The following is a 26,509-nucleotide window of genomic DNA, read 5'->3' on the forward strand; positions in this document are numbered from 1 at the left end:
TTGTTTAGTTAGAACAGCACCCCCATACTCTGAAACTCATGTTAGACAGAAAAACGCTTCTGATCTTACAGAGTCCACATTCTTGGGATACCCTATCCGTTCCGCCATATATTAAAACATCATTTATTTTAGAGTTGCATTTGGATAGCTTGTGCAAAGTGTGCAGGGTATATATTAGTCTGGCACTCCCGTGAGGTGATCAACACCTCAATTTATTATTGCCGATAAACTGGCAAGAAGCTCGTGCTCATGCTCGTACCAGCGTCAGCTGTGGATTATGCTGCCGGCGGCTTTGACGGGGTGGGGGTGGGAGTGAAGAGTGAGGTAAGGACAGCCTTGAGACTGCTCAATATCCCCATTATAATTCGTGGCTAGCTCGATATCACGAGTTTCACGCGCTCGAACAGCAACTTTCAACTGGCAGCCGGCGAGTGGCTCGAAATGTTGCAAGTGGACACCACACACAGAGAACGAAGACAGAGTCAGAGAGGGAGGGAGAGAGAAGCAAAGAGACGCCACAAGTGCAGCAGTCAAGACCAAAACCAAAAGCAAGAGCAGAAAACATGTCGGTTGCCGGGGCACTAAAATTACGCCAACTTATGCTGAAAATGCAATGAGAGCAATATGCAATGTGGTGAGGCACCATTTCCCTTTACCATACTCCGTTGCCGTCCCTTCGATGAGCTTCTATACCCTGAACCGATTGAAAATAGGAAATCAGGTAGAATGGTTTACCTAAAAAGTACATATGTACGCTTATCATGGCCAGATGAAGGCGTGGCAGATACTGAAACTAATGATCAGAGCGACGGTCTGAATCGATTTATCCGTTTTCATTGAATATGATACAATTCAATATAATAGAAACTAGACCATTTCACTAAAATCCTTTAGTAACCTTTAACCTCATGGATGCTGACAACTCTCTTATTTTTCTCTTATCTATAAACCTGAAGTGGCGGTGTTGGTAGAGAAGTTCTTGATAAGTTTATAGACGAGTTTATTTCATAATTCAGATGAGGCGGTATCTCCTAGTCGGGTAGTCCAACCGGAGCTGAGTAGCTGCAGTTGGTTGGTGGCCTGCTTATCGGGCTTTCAACATCTTCGCGTAGTTTTTGGAGCATGTGCAAAAGGACAGCAACTATTGCCGATTATTGTAGAGTGTTGAAAGCGGGCGGATGGCAGCAGAGGGGTTCTGCCATTAAAATTTTGAGCGCTCCAATGACAGACCCATTGCTGCTGCCGCATCTCACATATGCAACACACACATACACACTCACATTTATTGCATTTTAATGTGCCACTGAAATGTGATTTAATTGGCATTGTTGCCAGACCCCGCAAAAACGCACCGCACAGTGCATAGAGGCTGGAGAATATATCGAGTGCAGAGAGAGATCACATCATAAAATTTGGATAGATATTTAACAATATACTCGTATGTATATAGATTGATTGAAAGATTGCTTAACGATATGTATTGGTTTGCTTAGTAATTAATATTCCTGGGAAGATTCTATTTAGTTCTTGAATGCTTTTACGACCAAATTGGGAACTATTTTGAATTTAAAATAGTATGAGAACACAACTAACACGGGGAGGACTGCTTTATTTCTTAGTTGAACAGTAGAATCAATTTAAAGCCGACCAAATTGGGTAAGTTGTAAGCCTATTATCCATTAGATTGCCAAACAACTTTCCACATATACCAAAACATAATGATGATGATGTCGTATTTTTGACCCTTAATTGTGTGAGGAACTGCTTAGGCACCGATGATAATGCTGAACAACTTGTTAAAGCTTTCGCAGTATCGTACGATTTTTGATTTACAGGATTTTCATTCACTGCGATGCGAATACCTCTGTTTGCGAAGCACTGTGCATAGACTAGACTTTGGCACTAGGCCTGGCGCTGCATTGGTCTCGGCGCGCAGCACTTGCAAATGCGAGCAAAAACTGTTCTTTAATTAAATTCATTCTCACAGTGTGTGCAACATGTGGTAGCCGCACACACACACACCCAGGCCGGACGCACACAGAGTGTCAGCCAGAGCCAGACTGTTCTTCACCTTTCACAGTCTTCGTCCTCGCTCCCAGCCTCAACCTCATCCTCACCATCATCCTCACCATCAGCCTCGTCATCATCATCCTCATCCTCGCTGACGCTTTCGTTGTCGCTGAGCTCTCTCGTTCGCAATCGAGCCCTTTAAACTCTTGCGCCACCAAATCAGGTTTCGCTGCTGCGAGGCAGACAGCATAATTCGCTGGCGTTTTTAAAATACCCAGCAACCAGACGGGCAATGCTCTACCTCGCTTTTGCTTCATAGCTATACATAAATATCTTTCATATTCCTTCTTTTTTTCTGCTAACACCAAACGCCCATATTCCCATATCGAGTCCCGATCCTCCACCTCCTCTTCGTGCTCTTGCAGCCACGCCTCGTTTGCCTTATGGCCTTTTTGTTTGATTTGACAACTTTGTTCTATTCGTTCTTGGGTCCCTGAGTAATATATTCCCCCAGATCTTTAAAATATGTTGCTGTTGACTTAGGTTTCTGGCCCACAAACTGGAGAAAGCGGGGCAAGGGGGCCAAACGAGGAGCAAATCTTTGCTGAAATCGTGTTGCAGCACTTCAAGTTGAACAAAGAACTAACTCTTAAGCTATATTATGCGTTGTAATTGAAAATCTCTATTAATCATATTTCTATTGGCCCATTTGAATAAGAGTTTAACTATGATTGATAACACTTACCATATATGATATACATATTTATGTATGGAGACCGGTTCGCTGAGAGTAGGCAATGGTCTGAGGATAGACACAAATCAACTACGGCCAACTTGCACACAGTGCTGCCAGAATTTTGAGGGCAAGAATTGCTAGATTAAAAAAAAAAAGTTGCTAAAATTGCTAAAAATTTTATTAAAAGTGCTAACAGAAATTGCCAAATTTTTTTCAATTTTAAATATATATTAAAGATGTTCAATTTATTACTTTCATTTATGATTAAACTTTTAAATGATAGTTAAAATGTCCAATTGCTCGAATACATTTTCTTCGTCATTTATAGCGTATTTTGAGCTGTCGCTTATTTTTGCCAAAAAAATTTTCGGCAATAATTATGGCACCATTTATTATGCCTTTGTAATCCATATCTGCACAATCTTTCTAAGTTTTTATAAAAAATGTTTATTGAAACTAACCTTATTTTTGAAATAGCATACATTCCCATGCTGTTGCGTAATTTGCTTTTCACCAAATTCATTTGGAGATCAATGAGATCAACTTAATTGCAAACATAGCTATTTCATGAAATTGGTTGTTATTTCCAGCATCTCTGTAGCTATAATATACCAATGAATCTGATAATGAATCTGCAGATCAATAGTATTGAAATTACGCTGAAAAAACTAAATCCATTCATCGATTATTCTCGATAAAAAATCTGACGAGATATCGCAAAATATGAAAAACTCGTACTGTTTATTGTATACACGAGTACGCATGCGAAAATTCAGCTCTCTAGCTCTTTTATCTTCTGAGATCGACGAGAACAGGTCTATATCGACTCAGCTCAACGCCGTGATCAAGAATATACATGTGTATATACTTTATGGGGTCTGCGATGATTGTACCCTGAATTCCCATTTTCAATGGGTGCAGGGTATATAAATTGCTAGAAAATCGTAACATGATTACTTTGAAGAAAAGTATATCGATTGATTACAGTAACTCGATTTATTCAGTAGCGAGTTATCCGTTCAACGAAATTTAAACTGGTAAATTACCTATATATAAACTGTTGAAATATTTTGGATACAGCTGGCTTATCACTGAAACTAAACAACATTTTATTTTTAATATATGTACATACATACATACATATATGATTATTACTTAAACTCTTAGCAATAAAGAATACCTCTTAGAGCACAGCACAGGATATCTCGCAGTCGCTGTTACTGGTTCCCTCTGAGCTCTGTGATGTCTGATGTGTTGGGCTAGCAAATGTCACACACACAGAAACTGTTGAACTGGTTCTACTTGTAGCCCAAGTGCATATTTATGGGCATAAGCGCAGCTCTCTTGATCGAATCAATGCTTACAATTTGCTTTGACGTTCAGTTGACAAGCGAGCGCTACTCCCCAGACTTATGTATGTATAGCTATCTAAACTCGTGCATTATGCATGAGGTGATCTAGATTTCGAATGGCGTAAGCCTAATGCTAATTAATCCCGTAAATGTAAAGGGGTGGGTCATGGCATGCCTAGGGATTTGCTCTGCTCCGGTGATTCTCCCATCCTTCGTTTGCGTGTCCTGCCCTAATGCTTAACGCTTTTCCGGTCGCTACCTAGAAAATCAGCGGACCATCCCGTTCTCATTTTGTTTCTAATCTCACGCATGTAATTGCATATTTTAGGGACTTCTCTTCAGCTAGGGGGCGACTAAATGTCGCCTCACCTAACGCCTTGCACCGATAACACAAATCAATGAATACATATGTATGTATGTACTCAATAAAAGCATGAATCCCAAAAGCCACATGACTTTCGAAAGCTAAAACTGTAAAATAATGAAAGCATTTGCTAAAATATACTTCTTAGAATTTCAATATCATTGAATATCTGAACCCATTGAAAATGTTGATAAAAATACACAGATGGGTCGTTGCAGGCGCCACAAAGACGAGAGTCTTTTGTATTCCCTGTCTGAGGGCCCACGACTTCTTATTATGATGGTAAAAATTTGCTTTCTTTTTTTGTGCCTTGACATTGGGCATTGACGACTTTGGTGTAATCTATTCCTTCCTTTTCACGTTTTACGATTTTCTTGGGGCGCGCCTAGCTTAGGAAGAATCTTCCCTGGGGATCAGTAGAGAAATGCGAGATGCCAGCTGTTTTTTAAATGCCCATTCCTACACATCTACAACAACAACCATTTGCTTAGCTGTAATTGCAAAAAACAGGAACATCAGTAAGAGAACAAAATAAACCCCTCTTCATATACTTTTTCTCTGCTCTAATTTGGAATGCACTTTTTTACAAGTCGCACAAAAAATTATACATATACATACATATGCATGCGAATGAATGTACGTACATATATGCAATATAAAGCGTATCATTCACCCTATATAGAACGATACGAATTAGGGGTTGCTGCTTTACTTTAATTATTAGCTCAGTGGCCCAGCCGTAGTCGCGGTCGTAGCCGTAGCTTTCAGCCCTCTGCATTGAGACATGGTCACCCCTTGTATGGGCACCCTTGCCTCGGCTGGCCGTAGGGGCTGTCGCTGTCAGCGCTGTCGCTGCTGTCGGTCCTTCGCACATGTCAATGCTTGCTTTTTGAACTTTGAGCTTGTCGTGGACGCGCCCTGCGCCCAACTGCAGCACAGTGGCGCAATTCGACGATTTGAAATAGTCTGCACAAAAATCTAACTGACTGAAGCACAGTGGTGCTTGTCCTGCCTGCATTCCTTTTCTCTGAAGGTAATTTATGTAACTCATATTCATTTTACTAATATTCAACTACCTGATAATTATTGTCTATATATGAAGAACTTATTGTTAGGCGCCCACATCAGCAAAACATGTCTTTACTCGATTTGAAAAGGGGCCGCAATGAGATCCAGTAAGACTGTCGCCATGAGCCCTACTTAAGAGCTAATCAAATTAACCATTTGGCCTCCATGTTCCACTGTGTCGCGCACCACTTCATCATCGTCAAATCGTCAAAGCGCGAGACAGAAACTGAGGCAGAGGCAGCTATAGGCATTGCTGATGTTCCCATTAAAAAGTTTTTGTGCAATAAAAACCACTTTTCCACTTCCTGTTCATATGTGGGAATCCCACTGCACAACATGAGGAGCAAGAGCACCAGCAAAAAAAAATAAATAAATAAATAAATAAAAATAAAAAAAATAAAAATATATATATATAATATATATATATATATATATATATATATACCCGTGTGGTCCGTTCTCTAATGATATGTTAAAATTTTGTTTACGTATACCTTCAAAATGTAAATGGTAAAATTCAAGAGGGAGCAGTGGGCGTGGCAGATGTACACTGAATTGTTAATAATAAGTTCGTATACATATACATATATCAAATGTATTCTTTTGGACTCCAATTGTATTCCAAAGGAAGTAAAATTCGAACAGCTCACTACAAAATATTTAGTAAGAGCCGAGCTATTTCATGTTTCGCTCATATACATTTAACTGAGCTGATGTTATTAAAACCACTGAAATTATTCACCATCTATAAACAGTTTATTCAAACTATGTATTATTATTATTACAAGACAACAAATAATCCTAATTTTCTTCTTTGCCAGAGCCTATATACAAATTTTTTTTTTTATATCCTGAACCCATTGAAAATATCATTTTTAGGCAGTTTTGATATTTGGATAAGTATGTCCGGCGCATCATTTCTAAATGTAGAGTATACAACAATAGTGTATGGCGATCAACAAGAAACATTTGTGTATGTGTGAGGGAGAGTATGCGTGAGTCAGCGTGCGTGTGCGTGAGCGTGTGTATATGTATGTGTGCGCATGTTACATTGTTGCGTCTCCGTGCGACGGGTTCGTTCCACTTTTCGACTGGAGCAGGCGACAGAAGTAAGAGAGGGAGAGAGGGGGAAACGTCTGAAGTGTTGCCTTCAGGGGAACAGACGCAAACGCAGACGCAGACCACTCTTCGGTGAATTGCATAGGCTATGGAGGAGGGTGCTTGGCTACCATTTGGTTTTCCATCCTTAAGGGTGCTTCTCACTGCGCTCGCAGCACGCACTTTTTGCCAAGCCACGGCGAGGCCAAGTCCAGGTGCGCACGCAGCAATAATAATTCCTTCTTCTACCTTTTCCACTTTTCCTCAATTTTTCTCGGCGCACATTCGGGACAGATGTTGGGCCTTACTATAGATCTGCTTGTTCGTATCGTATAGTTAGTTGTCCCTAACTCGCTGTGGACATGGTCTAAGCGCAAAAGGTCTCTAAAAGGCTTGCTCACATCCGTTCGGAAGCTCCCACGCTCCATTAGAAGGACCTTTAGTTGGGCTAATTGCAGCTGATCAGAGATAGAAAGAGAACGAGATAGTAAGATAGAAAATGAGAGAGAACGAGAGACCGTGAGTGAGTGAGGGCTCAGCGTGCTCCGAGATTTACTGATCTACGAAATTTCCTGGAATTTCAGTGAATGGAAAAACAAAAGCGCAACGAACGGAGTTTGTTAAGAAGCCGAGCATTGCCTCTACCTATCGGGCCTCAAACCTGAAGCTGAGAGCCTTGTCTTGCACACATGTACATGTATATGTATGTATGTATGAGTGTGTATACACAAATATAATGTATACATATATTGTATGTATTTATATGTATGCACACCTATATATACCTATGTACATGTATATGCATACATATGCCGTGAATGTACTCGCCTCTCGTACTTGGCCCTGGTGTTTGCTCTCCACATATATGTACATACTACATACACATACACATAGACATATGTATGAGTACTCATACACGTTCACATATGCCTATATGTTTCGCTTCTTTTTTTTCGAAGGTTCTTGTTTTCGTAGCCTGCCCCGGCACAGCTTTTATATTACTCTCTGTGTCTCTTTCTCTCTCTTGCTCCCTACACACGTCGTTCCTCCTCTTGTTATTGTAACTTAAACTAGCTGAAAACGTGAACGCATATCCCAAATTTGAAAACCGGTAATCCAGGCTAAAGGCAGCCATCAGGTAGTCCAGCGCATCTTCAAAGAGCACCCAATTCCTTTAACTTAGGGCTAAGTCTTCTTCTTGGGAAAGTCATCTTATGGATATGGATCATGCTGAACGGTCTCCAACTAAACTGATTAGCATATAAGAAACTATATTCATTTTAAAAATAATAGATATTTACATGAGGTGATGCGAACAGTTGAACAATTAAGATTAGACCTCAGATCTCGCGCCAATCTCTAAATCTAAACTAAGTCAATGTAAACCTGCAAGAGCTTGAACGAATACACCTATTTCATATTATTTAATCTAATCTGAAAGAGAAATTAATTTACCACCCCAATACAATTCTAGCCTAATACAGACAAATTTGTTCTTATCAGCTCAGCTCCAGAGCTGAAGAGTCCAACGAACCTCGGAACCGTAGCAAAACTGGAATTCCAATGGTTGACGCAGACCCCTGAAGACCTCAACAGACCCTATATACCTCGCCCACCTAGCCAACAGCCGTTTTTGGCATACGCTAAAGCAAGAACGACAGCTGCAAGCCACTCGCCGTAATACGTCAGTCGAACCACGCTCACATCGGCTCGAATCGAGAAAGGTGAGTTGAGTTGAGTTGAGTTGAGTTGGGTTGCGCTGCGGTATGTGCCGAGGTCCTTGCGGGTAGCCTCTACCCGCTTCAAACCTCATCCAACTGCCTCCTCGAACTCTATGCAACGTGACAAATGCAATGCTTGGCTATGCTGCAGCCTGTACACAGGATATTCAACGAAATGCCTGTCTATGCTTTTTGGGGGTACAGTTCGCAATCGAGTGCGACGGCATGTAAAAGAATTAGTAGATTTATGTGTGTGTGTGTGTGTGTGTGTGTGTGTGTGTTGGTGTGTGTGTGTGTGAGGCGGCGATTCATCTCCTTCAATCTACCCTGCTGGGAATCAGTAAATGTTTGTTAAAGTATGAAGGCAGAAGAGCGTCAAGTATGTATTTTTGATCAGGGCGACGAGCTGAGTGTTTCGTCCGTCGCTGTCCGTCGTCCGTTCGCGAGTTGAACGCGCGATTCAGAAGATATGAGCTAGAGACTCACTTTTTTTTAAAGTCCGTATATATCACGCGCTATCGAGTTAAATGAACTACTATCGTACTTGTTATCGATAAAAACCTTATCGAAGATCACTAAAAAATTATATTCTACATCTTTCAGCTAGAGTCTCAAATTTAAACGTATTAGATGAATTTAACAATTTCGTTTGTTTTAAAATTTACCCCCCCCCCTAATCCACCCCCTCACCCTCCCTTTGTAAAGTAGTTATCAATACTCATCAAATAGTAGCACACTGCAGGCAACCAGCGCATCGCCTATTATGGTGTGTGTTTGAGTTTTTTTTGTTGATGTTATTGTGCTGTTTTTTTTAGGGTGTTGCGTGTGTGTGTGCTAATATTTTGAAATATCAGTTCTTGTGGGTTCAGGGATCTCCGAGGTTCGACTAAGCTTTTACTTGTCATTTTCGAGCTGATTTTGCCGATTTTGGCGCATTCGTTTCAAAATGACTTATTATGGATTCGATATTCGATTCAGTTAAATTTGAAGGTCTGTAATTTGTATTTTTTGGTAGTGGAACTGCGCTCTGCTATTATTATTTTGTTGATTATTTCCTGTTCTGCATTTGTGATGCAAATTTGATTCGCTTTGGGCTTCCCGCGGCCGCTGCTACTTCTGCTTCTGCTGCTGTTGCTGCTGCTGCTTCTGCTGTAGCCGGGTGCTAATTGCGCTGCAGAGTTCATTGACTGACCGCCTAGACGAAGAACTAGTTGCGTACATTGCTCACTTAGCACCTGTCGCAGCGGCGCAGCTAACTTAACCCTTTGTCGTAGTAGAAATACATTTGTGCGATTGCGCTATTCGAGAGTCAAAATCATGGCTCGAATTCGTCGTTGCTTCTGCGACAAAGCTTTACGCCTTGTGTTGACTCGCAAACAACCCTGCATTGGGTGGGCCAAAGCCAAGCGAGTAAGGCTAACGTGCGTGTGTGTGCTGAAACGAGCCCGTATGATCACTGCGTTATCCTCCCCAATTGTTTTTCTCTCGCTTTGCCTAGCACTGTTGTTGTTGTTGTGGTTGCTGCTGTTGCTGCTGTTGCTGCATTCTTCCGTACGCCCGTTACTCTGTTGCTCTCTGTCCTGCTTTGGCTATGCAAGCAAACGCATACAGCGATCGACTGCGCTCTCTCGCACTCTCTCATTGTCACAGACACACGTACACAATCTCGCTCTCCTGCTCGCGCTCTCTCACTCTCTTTGAGTTCGAACTTCTTGCTGTTAATATTATTATGGTCGTTGTTATTGTTGCTTTTGCCCTGCAATTGCATTCCTGTTTGTCTGCCGGCGTCACTGCTTCCTCTTCCTACAGCTTCTGCTTCTGCTTGCTTTTGTGTTATTTGGCTGTTCCTTCAGTTCGGCACTAGCTGCGTCCAGAGCTACGCAACATTTACAAAACGAACGCCGAAGAAAGTGGAAGTGAACCTCCAGAGAGGCGGTAGCCAGCAGATCGAAGCGTTCCGATCCGTTCTGTTCCGTTCCGTACCGAATTGTAACGCAGCGCAAGGCAACGCAATGCACTCGTTATTGAATTGTTAACCATGCCGTGTTATTGTTGTTTATGTTAAGTTTATACATCAGTTGATATAATAATAAGTGTTGCACACAAATTGTTAAAGGCAAACAGATTTAATTTCGCTTACCAAGTGCACGAAATTATCGTTTAAAATAAAATACAACACAAAACACAATATATCAAGATACCCATAATATAAAGGATTACAAGTCGAACGAAAAAAAAAAAAATAAATAAAAATATATATATATATATACATCTATATATAAAACTCAGAAAATATCAAATATGAGAATATCAAACGAGCCTTAAAGCATTCACGCAAGCTATTTAATTTAACTAAAATATATATTCATCTTGAAAACGGTTCGAAATTTAAGTCAATTCAATAACCAGATTAAAAGTGTTTTTCAATTATTTGTTACTCGATTGAATAGTTATTTCGTCTTTTTATCCTTGTTTTACACTTAAACTGTTGAACCAAATCATTTAAGTTTTATCTTGTAACTTTAACCTATTGATATTCGGCTTTCAACTACTGTCATTAAAATCTCTGTCCCTGTGGAACGCCTTGAAATCTCATAGTTAACATTGATAAACAAATATCTTGACATAAAATAATCAAAAACCCGTCTCCCTTTAACGAGAAAGACTTTTGGATTACACTTTTGGATTTAAAATCTATGCGTAAGTAAAGTCAACGATTAACATTGCTAACCAGCCGCGACTGCAACTGCAACGGCAACAACAAACAACAAATAAAGTAGATTTATTCTGTCAAATGGTTTGCTAAAATCCCCTTTTAGAGAGTACACAAAACGTATCAACGTATCAGGATCAGCCTGAACCGACTTTCCACAATTATTCTCTATGCCTTTGACCCAAATTTGTAAGGGTTTGCCCAAGTAAAAGTTAAGAGTGCTCTAATCGGGAATGCCCGATTAGAGGACAATCTGTTTTGTTTGGGCTTTTATATACAACAACCAATTACTTGTTCTTAAATATACATATATATGGACAACAAATAAAGCAATTGGATCATTTTATATCTACATTGATCAACTGCGGCAATTACTTCTCAGCAAATGTATATATAACAAGTATGAAAGCTCTAGTCGGGAAATGTATGTAAATGTATGTATATGTATATACCGAAGCACAAGTTTCTAGTATTTGAAATACGCCTTTTACAAATATGAGGGTGAGGGGGTGGATATAGGAGAGGGGGTAAATTGTAACAAAAATCGAAATTGTATAAAATGCATCTGCTTTAGAGATGTGGGAGATAGAATTTTATAACAGATTTTTGATCAAGTTTTTTATTGATTAAAAATAACAGAATGAGCTATCGTTTTTTAGTGATAAACTCGATATCCGCGCGATATATATGGACATTCTAAAAAAAGAAGTTCAAGTCTCTAGCTCTTATATCTTCTGAGATCGACGCGTTCATACATACGGACAGACGGACATACATACAGACTCAGCCCTGATCAAGAATATATATACTTTGTGGGGTCTGCCACAAAGCCCCCTTCAGCCTGTTACATGCATTTCAACATAACCATTATACCCTGATTTCCCATTTTCAATAGGCTCAGGGTATTCCTAGTTTTTCTAAACTATTTTCGACGAGTAATTATAAATAGCTTTAGATATAGACATGATTTTTGTAAATGTATGTGGACAGAAATCCGCTCGCGATTTATGGTTTTTAGAGAGGTTCATTGACAGTGAACTTTAAAAAAAGCTGACTAGAATCAAGCCGGTGTCAGAGTCCGGGTCCAACTCCAAGTCCGACTCGAACGCCTTTCTTTCTCCATTTCTAAAAAAAAAGAAAGTTTCGCTTAATTTTTGTATATGTTGTGATTTTGATTTTGATTTATTATTATATATGTACATACATCTATTTCAATAAATATGCAATTTTGATAGTTGCCGCAACAATATATGTACATGGGTTCCACTGCACATAATATACATTCGGAGCTCAGAATATCTTATCTATTAACTAAGACTATTTACATACACATACATATATTAAGGCTTCACCCTATTTAGATATCGAGCCACATCTGCAAACTTTGAATTTGATTTAAATTGCTATAAGATTACACAAAAGCATTTCATAAGCATCAGTTTTATTTTCCCCTTTCGGCGAATTCTATAATTATTTTGAAAAATAATGCAGACTTAAACAGACCTTCTTGAAAGTTGGTAGCTCTAAGAAGGTAAACGCAGAAACTACACATACATATGTATGCATATACAACATGCATACATACGTATAGGGACAACGATAATAATATTAATAATAATAACGACAACTAAACAGTCAATATTGGGACTGACATTCTGTGAAACGTTCAGGGACGTAAACGTAAACGTCGAGGTCAACCTCTCTAACTTGAATGTCCCTTCCGTTTATATGCCCTGGAGAAATTGCAAATGGCGAAACGGGGCACAACGACTTTGTTAAAATGTACACTACTATGTACATATGTAACAGGCAGAAGGAAGCGCATAGGTATATATAAATAAATTATGTTTGTATAAATTATATGCATATTTGTTTCAGGAGAACGAGTCCAGTCGAACGAGTTGATCTGTCCGCATTACTATCGCATTCTATCTTGTTCAAAAAAATATTATCAGTCAGTAGAAACCTAATATATATTTAGTATTATTATTTTATAAAACTGCTGCAAAACCCAGAGTATTCGACGGCTAATTTTATTTTGGACCCAATACTTGGCAATCAAGCAGTGAGCTAACGGTGTTGGTAGAGCTGACGCGCGTTGCAAAGTCCTAAACGCGGTGCTTCGATGCGATGATATTTGAATATTCTTATCTTTTAGGGGCGAGGGTATCTCCTGGTCGGGCATTCTCGACTGGAGCACTCTTGCTTATTTACTTTTTTCCAAATTTAAATATCGCCGTCGCAAAGACTCAAGTTGTTTTCAAGTTGATTCCACTCTGCGGCTGTGCCGGCAGCGTTGGCTTCGCTTCTGACGTCGTCGTTGACATCTCTCCAATAGCTCTCATTCATTTCCCATGTCGTCAGTATATGGCTCTTGGAGATGCAGAGGCCGCAGCAGGCAAAGGCCGATGCCGTTGACGATGCGGAGGAAGAGGCAAAGTCTGTACAAATTATTTTGCGCCTCACTGCAAAAGGGGTTGCTGCAATCGCCGATGGCGACGCCGGCGACTGTAAGATTGCCGATTATAAGAACGTTCCTTCTCACTCATTCTTTTGGTTCGTTGTGCTTTAGTCATTCGTTCAGGTATTAAATTTTTTTTTAATTTTTTTATTTTTATTTTTGTAGGCCTTAAATTGATTTCGGACATCATTTAAGTAATCTTTAATCTTTAGTAAGGAAATAAATTGTTTATATTACTAGTCAAATAAATTTTCCTGAAGTTTTATCTCTGTATTAAGAAATCGTACCATGCAAAAGATCTGATATAAGTATCCTACCCCAGCAGACAATTTATCTGCTCTATTCCTGACCCTATCAAAAAGGTAATTTGATTTCCAGTTTACAATTCCTCTTTAAATATTGCTAGAATTTTTTCTTTTTTTTTTTTGTGCTTTTACTTTTCATCACCCCACAGACAGGCAGTCTCTTAAGATGCTGTTATCCTTAAGTTTTTTTTAGGGAAAAAGTGTTATGCCCTTCATTTCAGGCTGAGATGACAGCGTCTGGTTAACAGAGTATGTGTGAGTTTTTTTTTTTTTTTTCATCTTTTCACACAGCTTCACCCTTAGGGCTGAGGCGCTACCCACCCCACGCTCTTCATCTTTCTTTGCAAACTGCTCTCTTGTATGCATGCTAGGTTTTTTCTCTTTGCGTGATTTTTTTTATTTAGCTCATAGATAGCACAATATTTTGCGATCGCTTGTGCATGGAACTTCCCACGATCCTTATGGACTCTTGTACTCAAGGAATTTTTATAACTCTGTGCGTGTATGTGCGACGTGTGTGTGTGTGTGTGTGTGTGTGTGTGTGTGTGTGTGTGTGTGTGTGTGTGTGTGTGTGTGTGTGTGTGTGTGTGTGTGTGTGTGTGTATGTGTGTATGTGTATGTCTGGACCGGCTGTAGCCGTCGCTCCTCGTCTGTCATGCTGTCTCGCTTTAGCTGCCTTTTAAGAAACTGAAAGCAAAGTTGGGCGTGAGTTTTTGTTTTTTGCGTCGTATTTACCTTAATTCGGTTAATTTTTAATGAGCACTACGGGAAAAGATAGATATGAAGACCCCAGTTAACAGTTGCCGATCAGTCTACGCAAACACAAAAACATAACGTATTTGAGCAGATGTGCTTATCTAGTTCAATGAACTTTACTGTGTGTTAAAACAGGCGAAACATTTTTATATGAATGTAGAAAATACATTTACATATGTATGTACATGTACATACATATTTAAATACAAATAACTATTATTGCTGTTTATAAAGCTACGTATGTATGTATATAATGCTAACTCAATTTATTCTTAGTTCTGTCACCTTAACTTATGTACATTTAGAGTTAGCAACATTGTTGACGGCAATAAAAATGCGCAACATGCCTACAAACACACACACGCAGATAATAAGATGTTGAAAACAGAGACAACAAAGCGATATGTACATAAATTCATATGTATGTATATAATTGTGACGTTGGAGGCGGCATGTCACTTCCGTCTCAAAGTTGTAGCCGGCATTAAAACTACAGAGAGCGCGGCTCTAAGGCACGCACCACACGTACACAGTTTTTACACACACGTCTACCTACGGAGAGTCTGCCATCCACATACCACAAGACGTCTGTTTAGGTTCCACTCACCCATACATACAAATAACGTATTTGCCGACGCAGCTGCTGGTTGAGTTACAGCACGTTGTTCTCTCAGCTGTGTACGCAGCGAACTGAGTACTCAGTTGCTGCTTTGAATTCGCCGGGAAGAGAACACTTAACAGAGCCCAAAAAGCAGTACAATAACAGCTCATATTAGCGGCAGCAAATTCGCCGCCTTTAGTTTTTCTTTCACGCTCCGCACTGCTGGTCGTGTCTGGTTGTTGTTGCTGTCGTCGTCGCCGTCATCGCGTCGTGTCGCTGCTGTTGCTGTTCAGTGAGAAAAAGAAAAGCTACATTAAACTAAGCGACAACGCGAACTGTATATCACGAAAGCACCGCGTGGAGAAATACATGAAAAACTTCAATAAATGTGTGTGTAGCTAAATAAATGATTAATATGTGGAAAACTTTAAAAGTGAATGCTATATTGACAACTGCACAAAAATAATATGAAATAAGCAGCATACATAACACGCCTAACGTCATTTCGAGGCTTACGTTTTCTCTGTGTACGCGCTCTCTCTCTTTCTCTCTCGCTTTCGCTCTCGACAAGATACTCTCTTTCGCTGTACCGGCGACTCCATTTATTACTACGACGAAACCACACTGAGGCCAGGCAGTGGCAGCACTCACTTTGCGTTTACGTCGGGGCCCATGAAGTTCGTTCAGTTCGGCGCAAGAAAATGTAAAAACATATGAAAAAAAAAAAGAAAAAAAATCTGCACACATCTGAGGCATATTTAGATAACTACAGAAAAACAACAAGACCTGTGCCTTAAATGCACAAGCGTCAATAACAACTATGTGATATCTACATCAAATAAATTAATTTTTCGAACTGCTGACGTCACACTGCACGAAAAACAGGAGAAATAGACTTTTTAAGTTAAAGAAACAAAAAAAAAAAAAAACGTGAAAAATATACATAAAACGCAAAAATATGAAACGTGTGTGATATTAAATGAGCGCGACGGTGGCAGCAGCAATAACAACTACAAAACAGCAGCAGCAGCAGCGACGACGTTGGCAGCAGCGGCGACGACGACGTAGGCGACGGCAGCAGTGGCGGCGTTTTCGGTCATTTGCTTTGTTGGTGGGTTATACGTCGTGATATAAAACGAAGAAATTCCAATTTAGGTGCGTGCAACACACAAATTTCCTTTTCTCTTCTCTTCGGACATACAGTTTGATACCATTTATCAGTACCTGTGAAACTGCGCAGCCATGTGTTTGCTTTGTTCATATATTGTATGTGTTTTTGTGTGTATGTGTTTTCGATCGACAATTAATCATACTTTTAAGTTTGCTTTGTACTGCCTTTCCTCTGCTCTAAAGCCCGTTAATAACCTTTAAATGCCTTTTTGTATTTGTTGAGCGTGTGTCTGTGTTTTTCTCGAACTTTTACGAGTGTAAAAAGTTAACTTCCAAAGCAGTCCTCTAGATAGTACACTTGTCCACGAATTAACATTGTACTAAAAGTCGGTACTGAAAGAGTTTGTGATAAGGGCATGATGGGTTTATTTTATTACAACCCATGACTTGAAATGCGCCATGCATGTGGGCAAGAACTATGTATATTTTCATAAAATCGAATGAACATATATATATATATATGTATATATGTATGTACATACAAACAATATGTACTGGGATTGCTTACATAATGTTTTTCTATTAAATCTTAGAATATTTCCAAGCAGGCATATAATAGTTGTTATTTTTGTATATGCCAACGTCTTTCGCGCCTTTGAGCAAATCACTATAAAAAACATGCTCATGCTACCAACATGCAAGGCATTCTTTGGCTAAGCTGAGAAATTATTATGCGACGCATTTTATAAGCCTGCCAAATCGAAGTAATTCTGTTGTGCTCTACCGTCCACTCATCAACTGGAACTGATTTTTGGCATTTGCACCCATCAAATATGTCTGTAAATAACAGAAAACGAAGAAATTAAACAGTCCCTGTTGAGCTTAACAGAGCTCTGTTGTCTAATATATCTTACCTGAGGATTTGCCATCTCGCTTGCACTAAGAAAAATTAGTATATTTTACGTTTGCTGTTACTCTTTGTCTGTTGATTTTATTGCATTAAAAGTTGTATATTCCGGAAGAGCAAGACCTTACACTTTTGAAGTTGCTTTTAATGATGTTCTGAACGACAATACCGGTGGCAACGGAAAAAAGATAGTAGTGTGCGTTCATTGGTTAGATGCAATTCGGATTAGTTATATATATGTATGTGTATATGTTTACATACATAGCTTATAAATTTAAACTTATGTATTTGCGAATTGGTCGGTTATCAATAGCATAATAGGTGTGGATCCTAAGTCAGAAAACCGGTTGCGTCGCAATATGTATGCAGTCCACACTAGAACCACTAACCAGTGCTAAAACGCAACCGCTGAAAAAGCAGCAGAATAACAACAACACCAAAATCTCTGTCAAGGCATGATCTAACAGCTGTTATGAAAACAGAACCGAACCGCGAGCGGCCGGCTTCTCGTAATCAAGTCGTGAAAGCAACCAGTCCAAGCATCCCCTTTCCTCTCCCACACACGCACACTCCTGCTTACACAGCACACATACATTATATACACAGACATATGTAGATGAATAGGCACATTAACAGAGCGTTGGCGATTGTGCTATACACATACATATGTACATACCAAATTCTTTTTTCTGGCGCTTACCGATTACTGAATGGTTATATAGCAAAATACATACATAGGGGTATATGTACATGTGAGCTAATGTGTTTATATAGTCTTTTTATTTTTATTTTTATTGTCTGTATTTTTTTTTTACTGCGCATGCAAAATGGCTTTGCAAAAGGAAAGCGAAACTTTTACGTGTGCGCTGCAGTCGGCAATTATGCCGCTACTCCCGTAGTCTGCCATGCATTACAGCTGGTGCGAGTGTGTGTGTGCATATTGGAGAGTGCGCACTTCTAAAGAGACGGTAAATCCAAAAGTACATATATCATGTGCCTATTTACCAATTTATGTTTGTTTATTAATGTATATGAGTATGTATATAAGTATATGCATAATGAATACAAATGTATGAATAATGAATAGATTCTGTTAGAATTTATTCAACAACAGTTACAGTTACAGTTACAAGCGCCTAATTAGCTGCTAACCATTAGTCATGGGCAGAGTTTTAAGGCGGTGCCAGGGTGGCAGAGCAGTCTGAGCTGTTGCGAATCCCGCCAATTAATATTCGTTTTAATACCATTATCTCGTGTTTTACTTTACTTTCATTTAAAATGAGCTGCGCAGCGCCAACGTCAAAGCTGAACCGCTATAGAAATAATCTTAGCGTGCGTGCACACCTCTCTTTTGATCGTTGTATACTCAGCACACCACAGATGAAATATATATTTCAGTATACATACATAGTACATATAGTATAATAGTACTTCTAGAGCATTTTCTTCATCACTCACTGGTGTACCGTACGGTTGAGTGAAAAAAGCTGTATTATTTATTATGTGTAGGCCATTTTTTTTTTTAAGATTTGTTATTTCATTTCATTTTAATGTTTTTTAAGTACTCTTCCCTGTTTACATAATGTATTGCTATTTCTCCAAGTCACAGTTGCTTTTAGTGTTTACCTTTTGGCTTGTTTTTATTAAATAAACTCATCCAACGAGATGGCAGACAAGTGACAAGTGCACACACACACACACACACACACACACACACACACACACACACACACACACACACACACACACACACACACACACACACACACACACACACACACACACACACACACACACACACACACACACACACACACACAGACAGACAAAAAAAAGCGTAAACAAATTAATACGATTAATACTACACACAATGCATGCAAAGATATTGTAAAAGTATAAGTTAATAACACTGTAAAACTCTAGTCAGGTTAACTATAAACAGGATTTCGGCAAGTTCTCAAAATAAATGTATATCAAAATAATGTATTTATAATATAATATTCTAATGGTAAGCACCATGTAAAGGGCAAGTCCCTTCTTAATATTTCCCAAAGCTCAAATGACAATGACTTCGAAGGTACGTCAATAAAGCTGCTGCTTCCTACACCTGTTGCAGTGTTAGACAAGAAGGTGTAGGTGGAACAAGAAGACTCTAGTCGAGACTGCTCGACTAGGAGATACCCTAAACCCTCCAATCTGATATTCTAATCATTCTGTATTCTTATGCACATATACATACATACACATGCACTTACAAAATCGACCTCTGCTAACTGCACAATAAGCAGCGACTGCGCTTGTGCTGCGCTGCAGTGTGGCCAATATTATGAGAATATATTTGTTGAATAATTTAATTTCTAGACGTACAATCCTAATGAAACTTTCAGAACTATAATAACTTTCAGAATTATAATGCTCAAATGTATGTACATTCCAAAGCAAAAGTCTCTAGTATTTGGGGGCGAAGGGGGCGTGGTATCTAAAATCTGTAAATTACAAAATGTTTGTATTCAGCATATGTATATACACAGTAAATCTGAAGTCTCCAGCTCTAATAGTGTTCAAATGAGGCTGAAAAAACCAATCAATTTTTCGATATTCTCGATGAAAAAGTTATCGGATGATTTATCAAAAAAAAAACAAGTAAGAAGACTGGTCGAGACTGCTCGACTAGGAGATACCCTGAACCCTTCAAGCTGATATTCTTATCAGCTGATATTCTTATCATTCTGCACTTTTATGCACGCACACATACAAACACATGCATCCACCCTCACGCGCCCGCGCTCTGCTAACTGCGCAGTAAGCAGCGACTGCGCTCGGGCTGCGCTGCAGTGTGGGCAATAGTATGAGAATTTACTTGGTGAATAACTTTTCTTTTCTTTTGTAAACATACGATCTTAATGAAATTTTCAGGGCGTAATTATATGGTGTACATTCCAAAACACAAGTCTCTAGTACTTGAAATACGTTTTTTACAAATTGGGGGCGAAAAAATAAAGCAAACTCGTACGGCGTATGGTATACACGAGTATGCACACAAAATTTCAGCTCTCTAGCTCTTATATCTTCTGAGACCTCGGCGTTCATACGGACGGGCGGGCGGACGGACGGACAGGGCTATATCGACTCAGCTCATCGTGCTGATCAAGAATATATATACTTTATGGGGTCTGCGATGATTCCTTCTGCCTGTTACATACTTTTACACAAAACCATAATACCCTGATTTCCCATTTTCAATGGGTTCAGGGTATAAAAAGTTAGTTTATGATTGTCAGCTTAAATCTTAGAGACACGGATAATAAGAAAATACAAATTAATTTTGCAAATTAAAGCCCGGGAAAATAAAATATACTTACTCAACACAAAAATAATAAGGATTAATTGCGTATTGCCTGCATAGAAAACAGTTCAGAAAAATGAAATTCAATTTACAATCATTGTATGCTGGATTTAAGAAAATATTAAGGAGACTTAATGATAACAGTGTCAAAGGTTCTTCCTTGCGAAATGTGACGTCACTGTCAAGTTAAAAGAAGTCAAATTTCGAAAATGTTAAGATTTAGCAGCAGGCATGTACTAAATAACGGATATCTGTTATGAACAGTGGATAGATTAATTTGCATAAAATCGTTGTTGTGCTTCTTACGTTCATAGGTAATCTTATACGCTTTCTGAAACTGTATATGCGAAATTGAATAGTATACGAACTACTTCCATGCCAATCAAATGAAAAAATATTTTGTGTGCATTTAAATGAATTTCAAAGGACCTACCTGGTGGTCACCGTGCTACCCTTTGGCTGCTTATACATACATATGTCCATATGTATATTCCTTTCTCTCTTGCCCACATAATTTCAGCGTATAAAATTTCCATGTTTGCGAATTGAATTACCTGAAGAAAAAAAAAAGCGCCTGTAAGCAGATACGGTTTTTTTTTTTTTTTTTTTTTTTTTTTTTTTTTTTTTTTTTGTAATTTTGCACAAAAGAGATAAAGAAACAACGAAATCTCAGCAGCCTTCAATTTGTAGAAGATATCGTGAGCGAAGAGAGCGAGAGTGTGCAAATGAAACTCTGGCTATTGTTACCTACCTACCTGCGCCGACTCGCCTCTGTCTTTGCCTTTGGCTTTTGGTTGAATGTTTATTTCTTGCCAATTTCAGCAAATTCCATGCGACGTTCCATTTATGTATGTATTTCGCTCGATTTGCATTTCATTCTCTGCATACCAATATACATACATATATGTACACATGTGTGTGCTAGTCTGTGTGTGTCTGTGAGCACGTTTTTAATTAAGTGTGTTTAACTCTGAGTGCTCTATTCAATACGCAATTAACAGTTTGTATATTAGTAAGCTGGGGCGCTTAACAGACGCAAGCTTGTCGATTTTAACAGAGCTCTATTTGGCCCTGTTTTATCTTATTTAAGCTTTGAAATTCGCCAGACACAAATAGGAACTCTAAGAGAACAAATGTTTTTTCTCGTTAATGAACTGAACCTCTGGCCATGTTGACGCTGGCGAGAAGCGGTTAAAACAACGCTAACTATATAACGTTACTCGTTTTACCTGTTACTGTTGTTGCTGCTTTTTTTGTGCTTCTCTTCTTGGCACGCTACGTTGCGTCCAGTTTTTGGGTATTGATTGTTTCAATACTATCTTCAGATGAGTTTATTGACATTTGCGCTTGCGCTGGCGCGACGATGACAACAAATAACAACAGAATATTTCTATTTTCCAAGCATACATAATTAAATTTGTCTTTTCACTATTTCTCTCCCTCTCTCTCTCTCTCTCTCTCTCTCTCTCTCTCTCTCTCTCTATGTCTGTTTCTATCTTTGCCATTTTCATTTTGCAGCTGTATGTTAATGTCATGTAAACGCTGACACATTAGCATAAAATGTTAAGAAAACAAACAATCGAAAAGTGGCGCAAAAGTTTAATGTGCCAATTGCATACATATAAAGTCAGAGAACACTTGAATAATTGTTGCATTCTTTCTCCTTTACCATTTCTATTGCAGATGTGAAGAATCCCTAGGTGCTAATTTAGTTGATAAGCTCAAACAATTAGTACAATAAACGCAAACGAGAAATATATTTTGGCAAACTTTTCGACCGTGTGGCAACGTTTCTATCAGTATCATCCGCGCTTTAAAGTATGCTACAGCGAAAAGTGAACAGAACACGCGCTGCCATGCCAACGACGTAGCAGGAAAGAGAGAAACAAAAAAAAAAAAAAGACAAAGCGAGAGAGCGAGCGAGCCAAAATCATTTTTGTAGTTACTGCTGGCAAAGAGTTGAAGATCTGAAGAGCAGGAGAGGAGGAGAGGGGGAGAGAGAAAGAGCACGCAACTGCGAAATGTCGAATTTCTTAATAACCACCGCCGCGCCCAAAAGCCATAATAACAGCAACAGCAACATCAACAGCAGCAACCAACGATTGCATCAACTCTATGGAGTCGGCGTCAATCAGGTGGCGCGCAAGCTCAGCTATGAGGTGCTGGGCAACAACAACAACAATAATAATAATATTGTGATCAAAGACGAAAATCTGCTGGGTATCCGCAACGACAGCAGCAACAGCGGCGTCGCTGCCCACCTGCGTGATCACGTGTACATAAGTCTGAATAAAGCTGGCGGCTCAACAGCGCCGGCAACCGTGATAGCAGAAACATCCAACACACATCAGAATCAGCAGCAGCAGCGAAATAGCGGCGCAGCTGGCAAGACGAACGATATCACACAATATTACAAGGTAATTAAATAGAAATTGTGATTGATTAACTAGAGTTAGGCTGACTACTTACTATCGCTTACTATTCATCGTAAACGCGCTTCCTATTTGCTGCAGGTCAAGCGCCGACCGAACGTAGCGACCCACGAGATCCACCCGAAGAAGCAGGCTAAGCAAAGCGCACAGCACCAGACAGTCACCTACAACAACAGCAGCAGCAAGCAGCAGCTGCGCTATCATCATCATCATCATCAGCAGCAGCAGCAGCAGCAGCAGCAGCAACAGCAGCAGCAGTACGAAATCGACCACGACGTGGAAGACGATGTGGAGACGAGCAAGTCGGCTGGCAACGGTACTTTGCATTCGCATTCGCATGCACTGTCGCAGCAGCAAACGGCGCTCGTGACACCGTCCTCGGCTTCGACTGGCGGCGGCAATAGTAGCGGCGGAGGCGGTGATCGCAATCGTGCGGACACCTCGCTGGGCATATTGACCAAAAAGTTCGTGGACTTGCTGCAGGAGTCGCCGGACGGCGTAGTCGATCTGAACGATGCGTCCACCCGGTTGTCCGTGCAAAAGCGTCGCATCTACGACATAACCAATGTCCTCGAGGGCATTGGCATCTTGGAGAAGAAGTCCAAGAACAATATCCAATGGCGTGGCGGTCAGTCGCTGGTCAGCAGCGAACGATCTCGGCTCATCGAGACCGAGAGTGAGCGACTGGAGCAGCGCGAGAACGAGCTAAACACTTTAATCGACCAGATGCGTGCCGAGCTGGCCGAGATATCTCAGGAGGTGGAAAATGTGGGCGGCATGGCTTACGTAACGCAGAGCGATCTGCTCAACGTGGATCTCTTCAAAGATCAGATTGTGATTGTGATCAAGGCGCCGCCAGAAGCCAAACTTGTAGTAAGTCCTAACCCCTACTCTAGTATAAGCACGTAGCAATAGCAGTGGAACAGAATCTGAGGTGTTAATCTGCTGCGTGTATTCTGAATGTTGCTCAGATGAATTCAGCAAATTGAAATTCTTGAAAATCCAACTCTATTAGCCTGATTTCGAAACAACTTAACCACGTTAATAGCTACATATATCTGTCGAACGGCGGCAACTTTTTATGTAGCTGGTTCTCTAGTTTTCTGGTCGCTTTTCGGGCGACGACGTCAGACCATTGTGCTTCTTCTTTGCGTCTGCATGCCATTATAGATGGCGGCCTATTTATAGAAGTGCCTCTGACAGCGACAAGCGACGCACTGCAAAGTTGAAGCAAATCTACTGTGCGCGTTCTCCCCGCGCGACTCGCTCCCGACTCCTGCTCATCATTCGCAGCTTCTCAGATCCCCAGATGAGTCTCCCAACAGCTACAGCTGAGTGCATATGTACATATGTGTGTGCGAATACACGTCTCTCTAAGAAGAAGCAATCCCAACTGATTTACCGACTGGATTTGACATAGTCGCCTCTATCGCCGGCTGTGCTGGCGGTCTTTTAGCCACACACCATTTATAAATAATTCGCTTAATGTTTCCGCTTGCCTTGAACTGTTTAATGAGCTCGCGCGTAACGCACGCACGCGCGAGCGTGGAGAACTTATGGAAAGGCTGAAGGCCGTTGCAATGGAGCACGAATGGAACGCCAGTTATGCTGCGTGGTTAGATGGCGCCAAAGGTCCCCAAGCAAAATACAAATTCATTTACATTTCGCTATTGTGATTCCTTGTAACCATTCAATTGTTTTCCTTTCCAGCTGCCCAATACGAAGCTGCCGCGCGAGATTTACGTCAAGGCGGAGAATAGCGGGGAGATAAACGTGTTTCTTTGTCACGATAACTCTCCGGAGAACTCGCCAGTCTCAGGAGGCTCTGGCAATGCGGGAGCAGGGTCCCTCGGTAGCAACGGAATACGCACGGCAACGTCAACGCGACTGCAGCAGCTGGCCAATCAACGCATCGATCCCCTATTCAACAACATTGATGCCATGAGCACCAAGGGGCTGGGTAAGCTGGCGATCTCGTTATCGAATGTCGATCAAAGGATGTAACGCTTTGTTCCATCTGTATGCAGGCTCTCCTCCATATCGCTTAGCCGCGCAGCGCAACCTCAGCAAATCCATTGAAGAAGCGGCAAAGCAATCCCAGTCTGATTTTAATAATATTTGTGATATTGGCAGCGTCAAATCTGAAACGGCCTCGCCGCAGCGTCAGCTTCAATGGCACACGACGCAAGCGAGCAACAGCAATGCTGATGATGACGATGATGATGATAATGATGTCGACGACGAACTGAATCAGCTGGTGCCGACGCTCACCAGCCCAGTGGTGCGAAGTCAACGGCACGGGCGCGCCATTCAACAGATTCTAAACAGTCTCACACAATCCTCGTCTGCTACGACGAACGCCGGAATGCCTCGTGGCGCTACAGCGCGGCTTTGGCGACGGCCCGGCAACGCAAATACGCTTAATAGTCATAATCGATCAGTCAGCAGCATCAATCACAATTCCCAGCCACAGAGCGGCACAGTTAATTACAGCAATCAGCAGCTGCAGCAGCGCCGTAGCGACGTACCCATGTATAACTGTGCAATGGACGACACAACTGCGTCAACGTATGCTGTTAGCGATAACAGCAGCAACAACAACACCCATAGCAGTGGCATTAGCAGTGGCAGTGGCAGCGGCAGCGGTAGCAGTAACTCCAATGCCATGGGCTCTCTGGACATGCAGTTTGCGGCAGTTGCCGGCAATATGCCAGCGACGACATATGGTGACATCTCTGGCGCTGGCGCCAACATGAGTCAGCAGCAGCAATACACCAGCCTAACGCCGGCTGCTGTTGCCGACTGCGACGCCGACAGCGATGGCAGCAATGTGGCGCTTCAAGGTCTCGATGCGCTCCTAGGTGACTTTAGCAACTTTGGTAAGTCATGTTCTAACGATACGTCCATTTAATTTGACACATCTGTAAATAACAGCCGCAAGTTTCACAGTGCCTGTGGAAACGGAATCCGAATTCGATTTGAAGCGCACTTAACAAGAACTTTTTCTGTGACCTGCGTGAACTCCTATATGCAAGCCGCATCACAGTCTGAGTTCTTGCTTAGCGCGCACTTCGCACAGCAACATATAAATAAGAATAAAATATTTAATACTCTATACCTATGTATGTATATAATGCAAATATGCATGTATATACATATATTACAAACTGAAATGAATCAAAATTAAAGTGCTTTGTATATTTTAATTTCTATAGAATTTTACGCAGCAGTATTTTGGCAGATACCAACCCAAGAATACGAGAATCAGTTCAAAATTGAATTTTAACTTTGTTTTGTATCAAAATTTATCATGTAATTGATTAGTGAAATGTATAATATAAATCATAAAATGAAAACAACAATTAACAAATACTAATTCCTGTTCGCGCGTTCTCTCACTCTAACATAATCCACGCATATTGGATATTAAAACACATTCATTTACTCATACATATACATATGTATATACATCATTTCACATTTTACATTCAGTTTTTGAAGTGTGACAATTTAACTGTTATGTTTACTC

General features: G+C 40.4%; 1 protein-coding gene across 2 annotated transcripts in view; it reads left to right on the forward strand.

Annotated features, from left to right (window-relative positions):
* E2f1 (E2F transcription factor 1) overlaps positions 1-26,509 on the forward strand; it is a 43,087-nt gene that overhangs the window by 14,626 nt on the left and 1,952 nt on the right. The window contains exons 1-5 of one of the 2 annotated variants that reach the window (XM_089261130.1): positions 8,152-8,352; positions 22,232-22,965; positions 23,062-23,853; positions 24,691-24,940; positions 25,008-25,859. In XM_089261130.1, coding sequence (XP_089117256.1) covers positions 22,570-22,965; positions 23,062-23,853; positions 24,691-24,940; positions 25,008-25,859 — 2,290 coding nt within the window. In that variant the 5' untranslated portion in view covers positions 8,152-8,352; positions 22,232-22,569. Of the gene's footprint in view, positions 1-8,151; positions 8,353-22,231; positions 22,966-23,061; positions 23,854-24,690; positions 24,941-25,007; positions 25,860-26,509 lie in introns of those variants that run through there. The other variant, XM_030387896.2, reaches the window with a different exon arrangement.

This window comes from Drosophila navojoa, chromosome 2 (assembly GCF_054131105.1).
Source record: "Drosophila navojoa isolate 15081-1374.11 chromosome 2, UAZ_NAV_1.0, whole genome shotgun sequence".
Taxonomy (NCBI): Eukaryota; Metazoa; Arthropoda; class Insecta; order Diptera; family Drosophilidae; genus Drosophila; species Drosophila navojoa.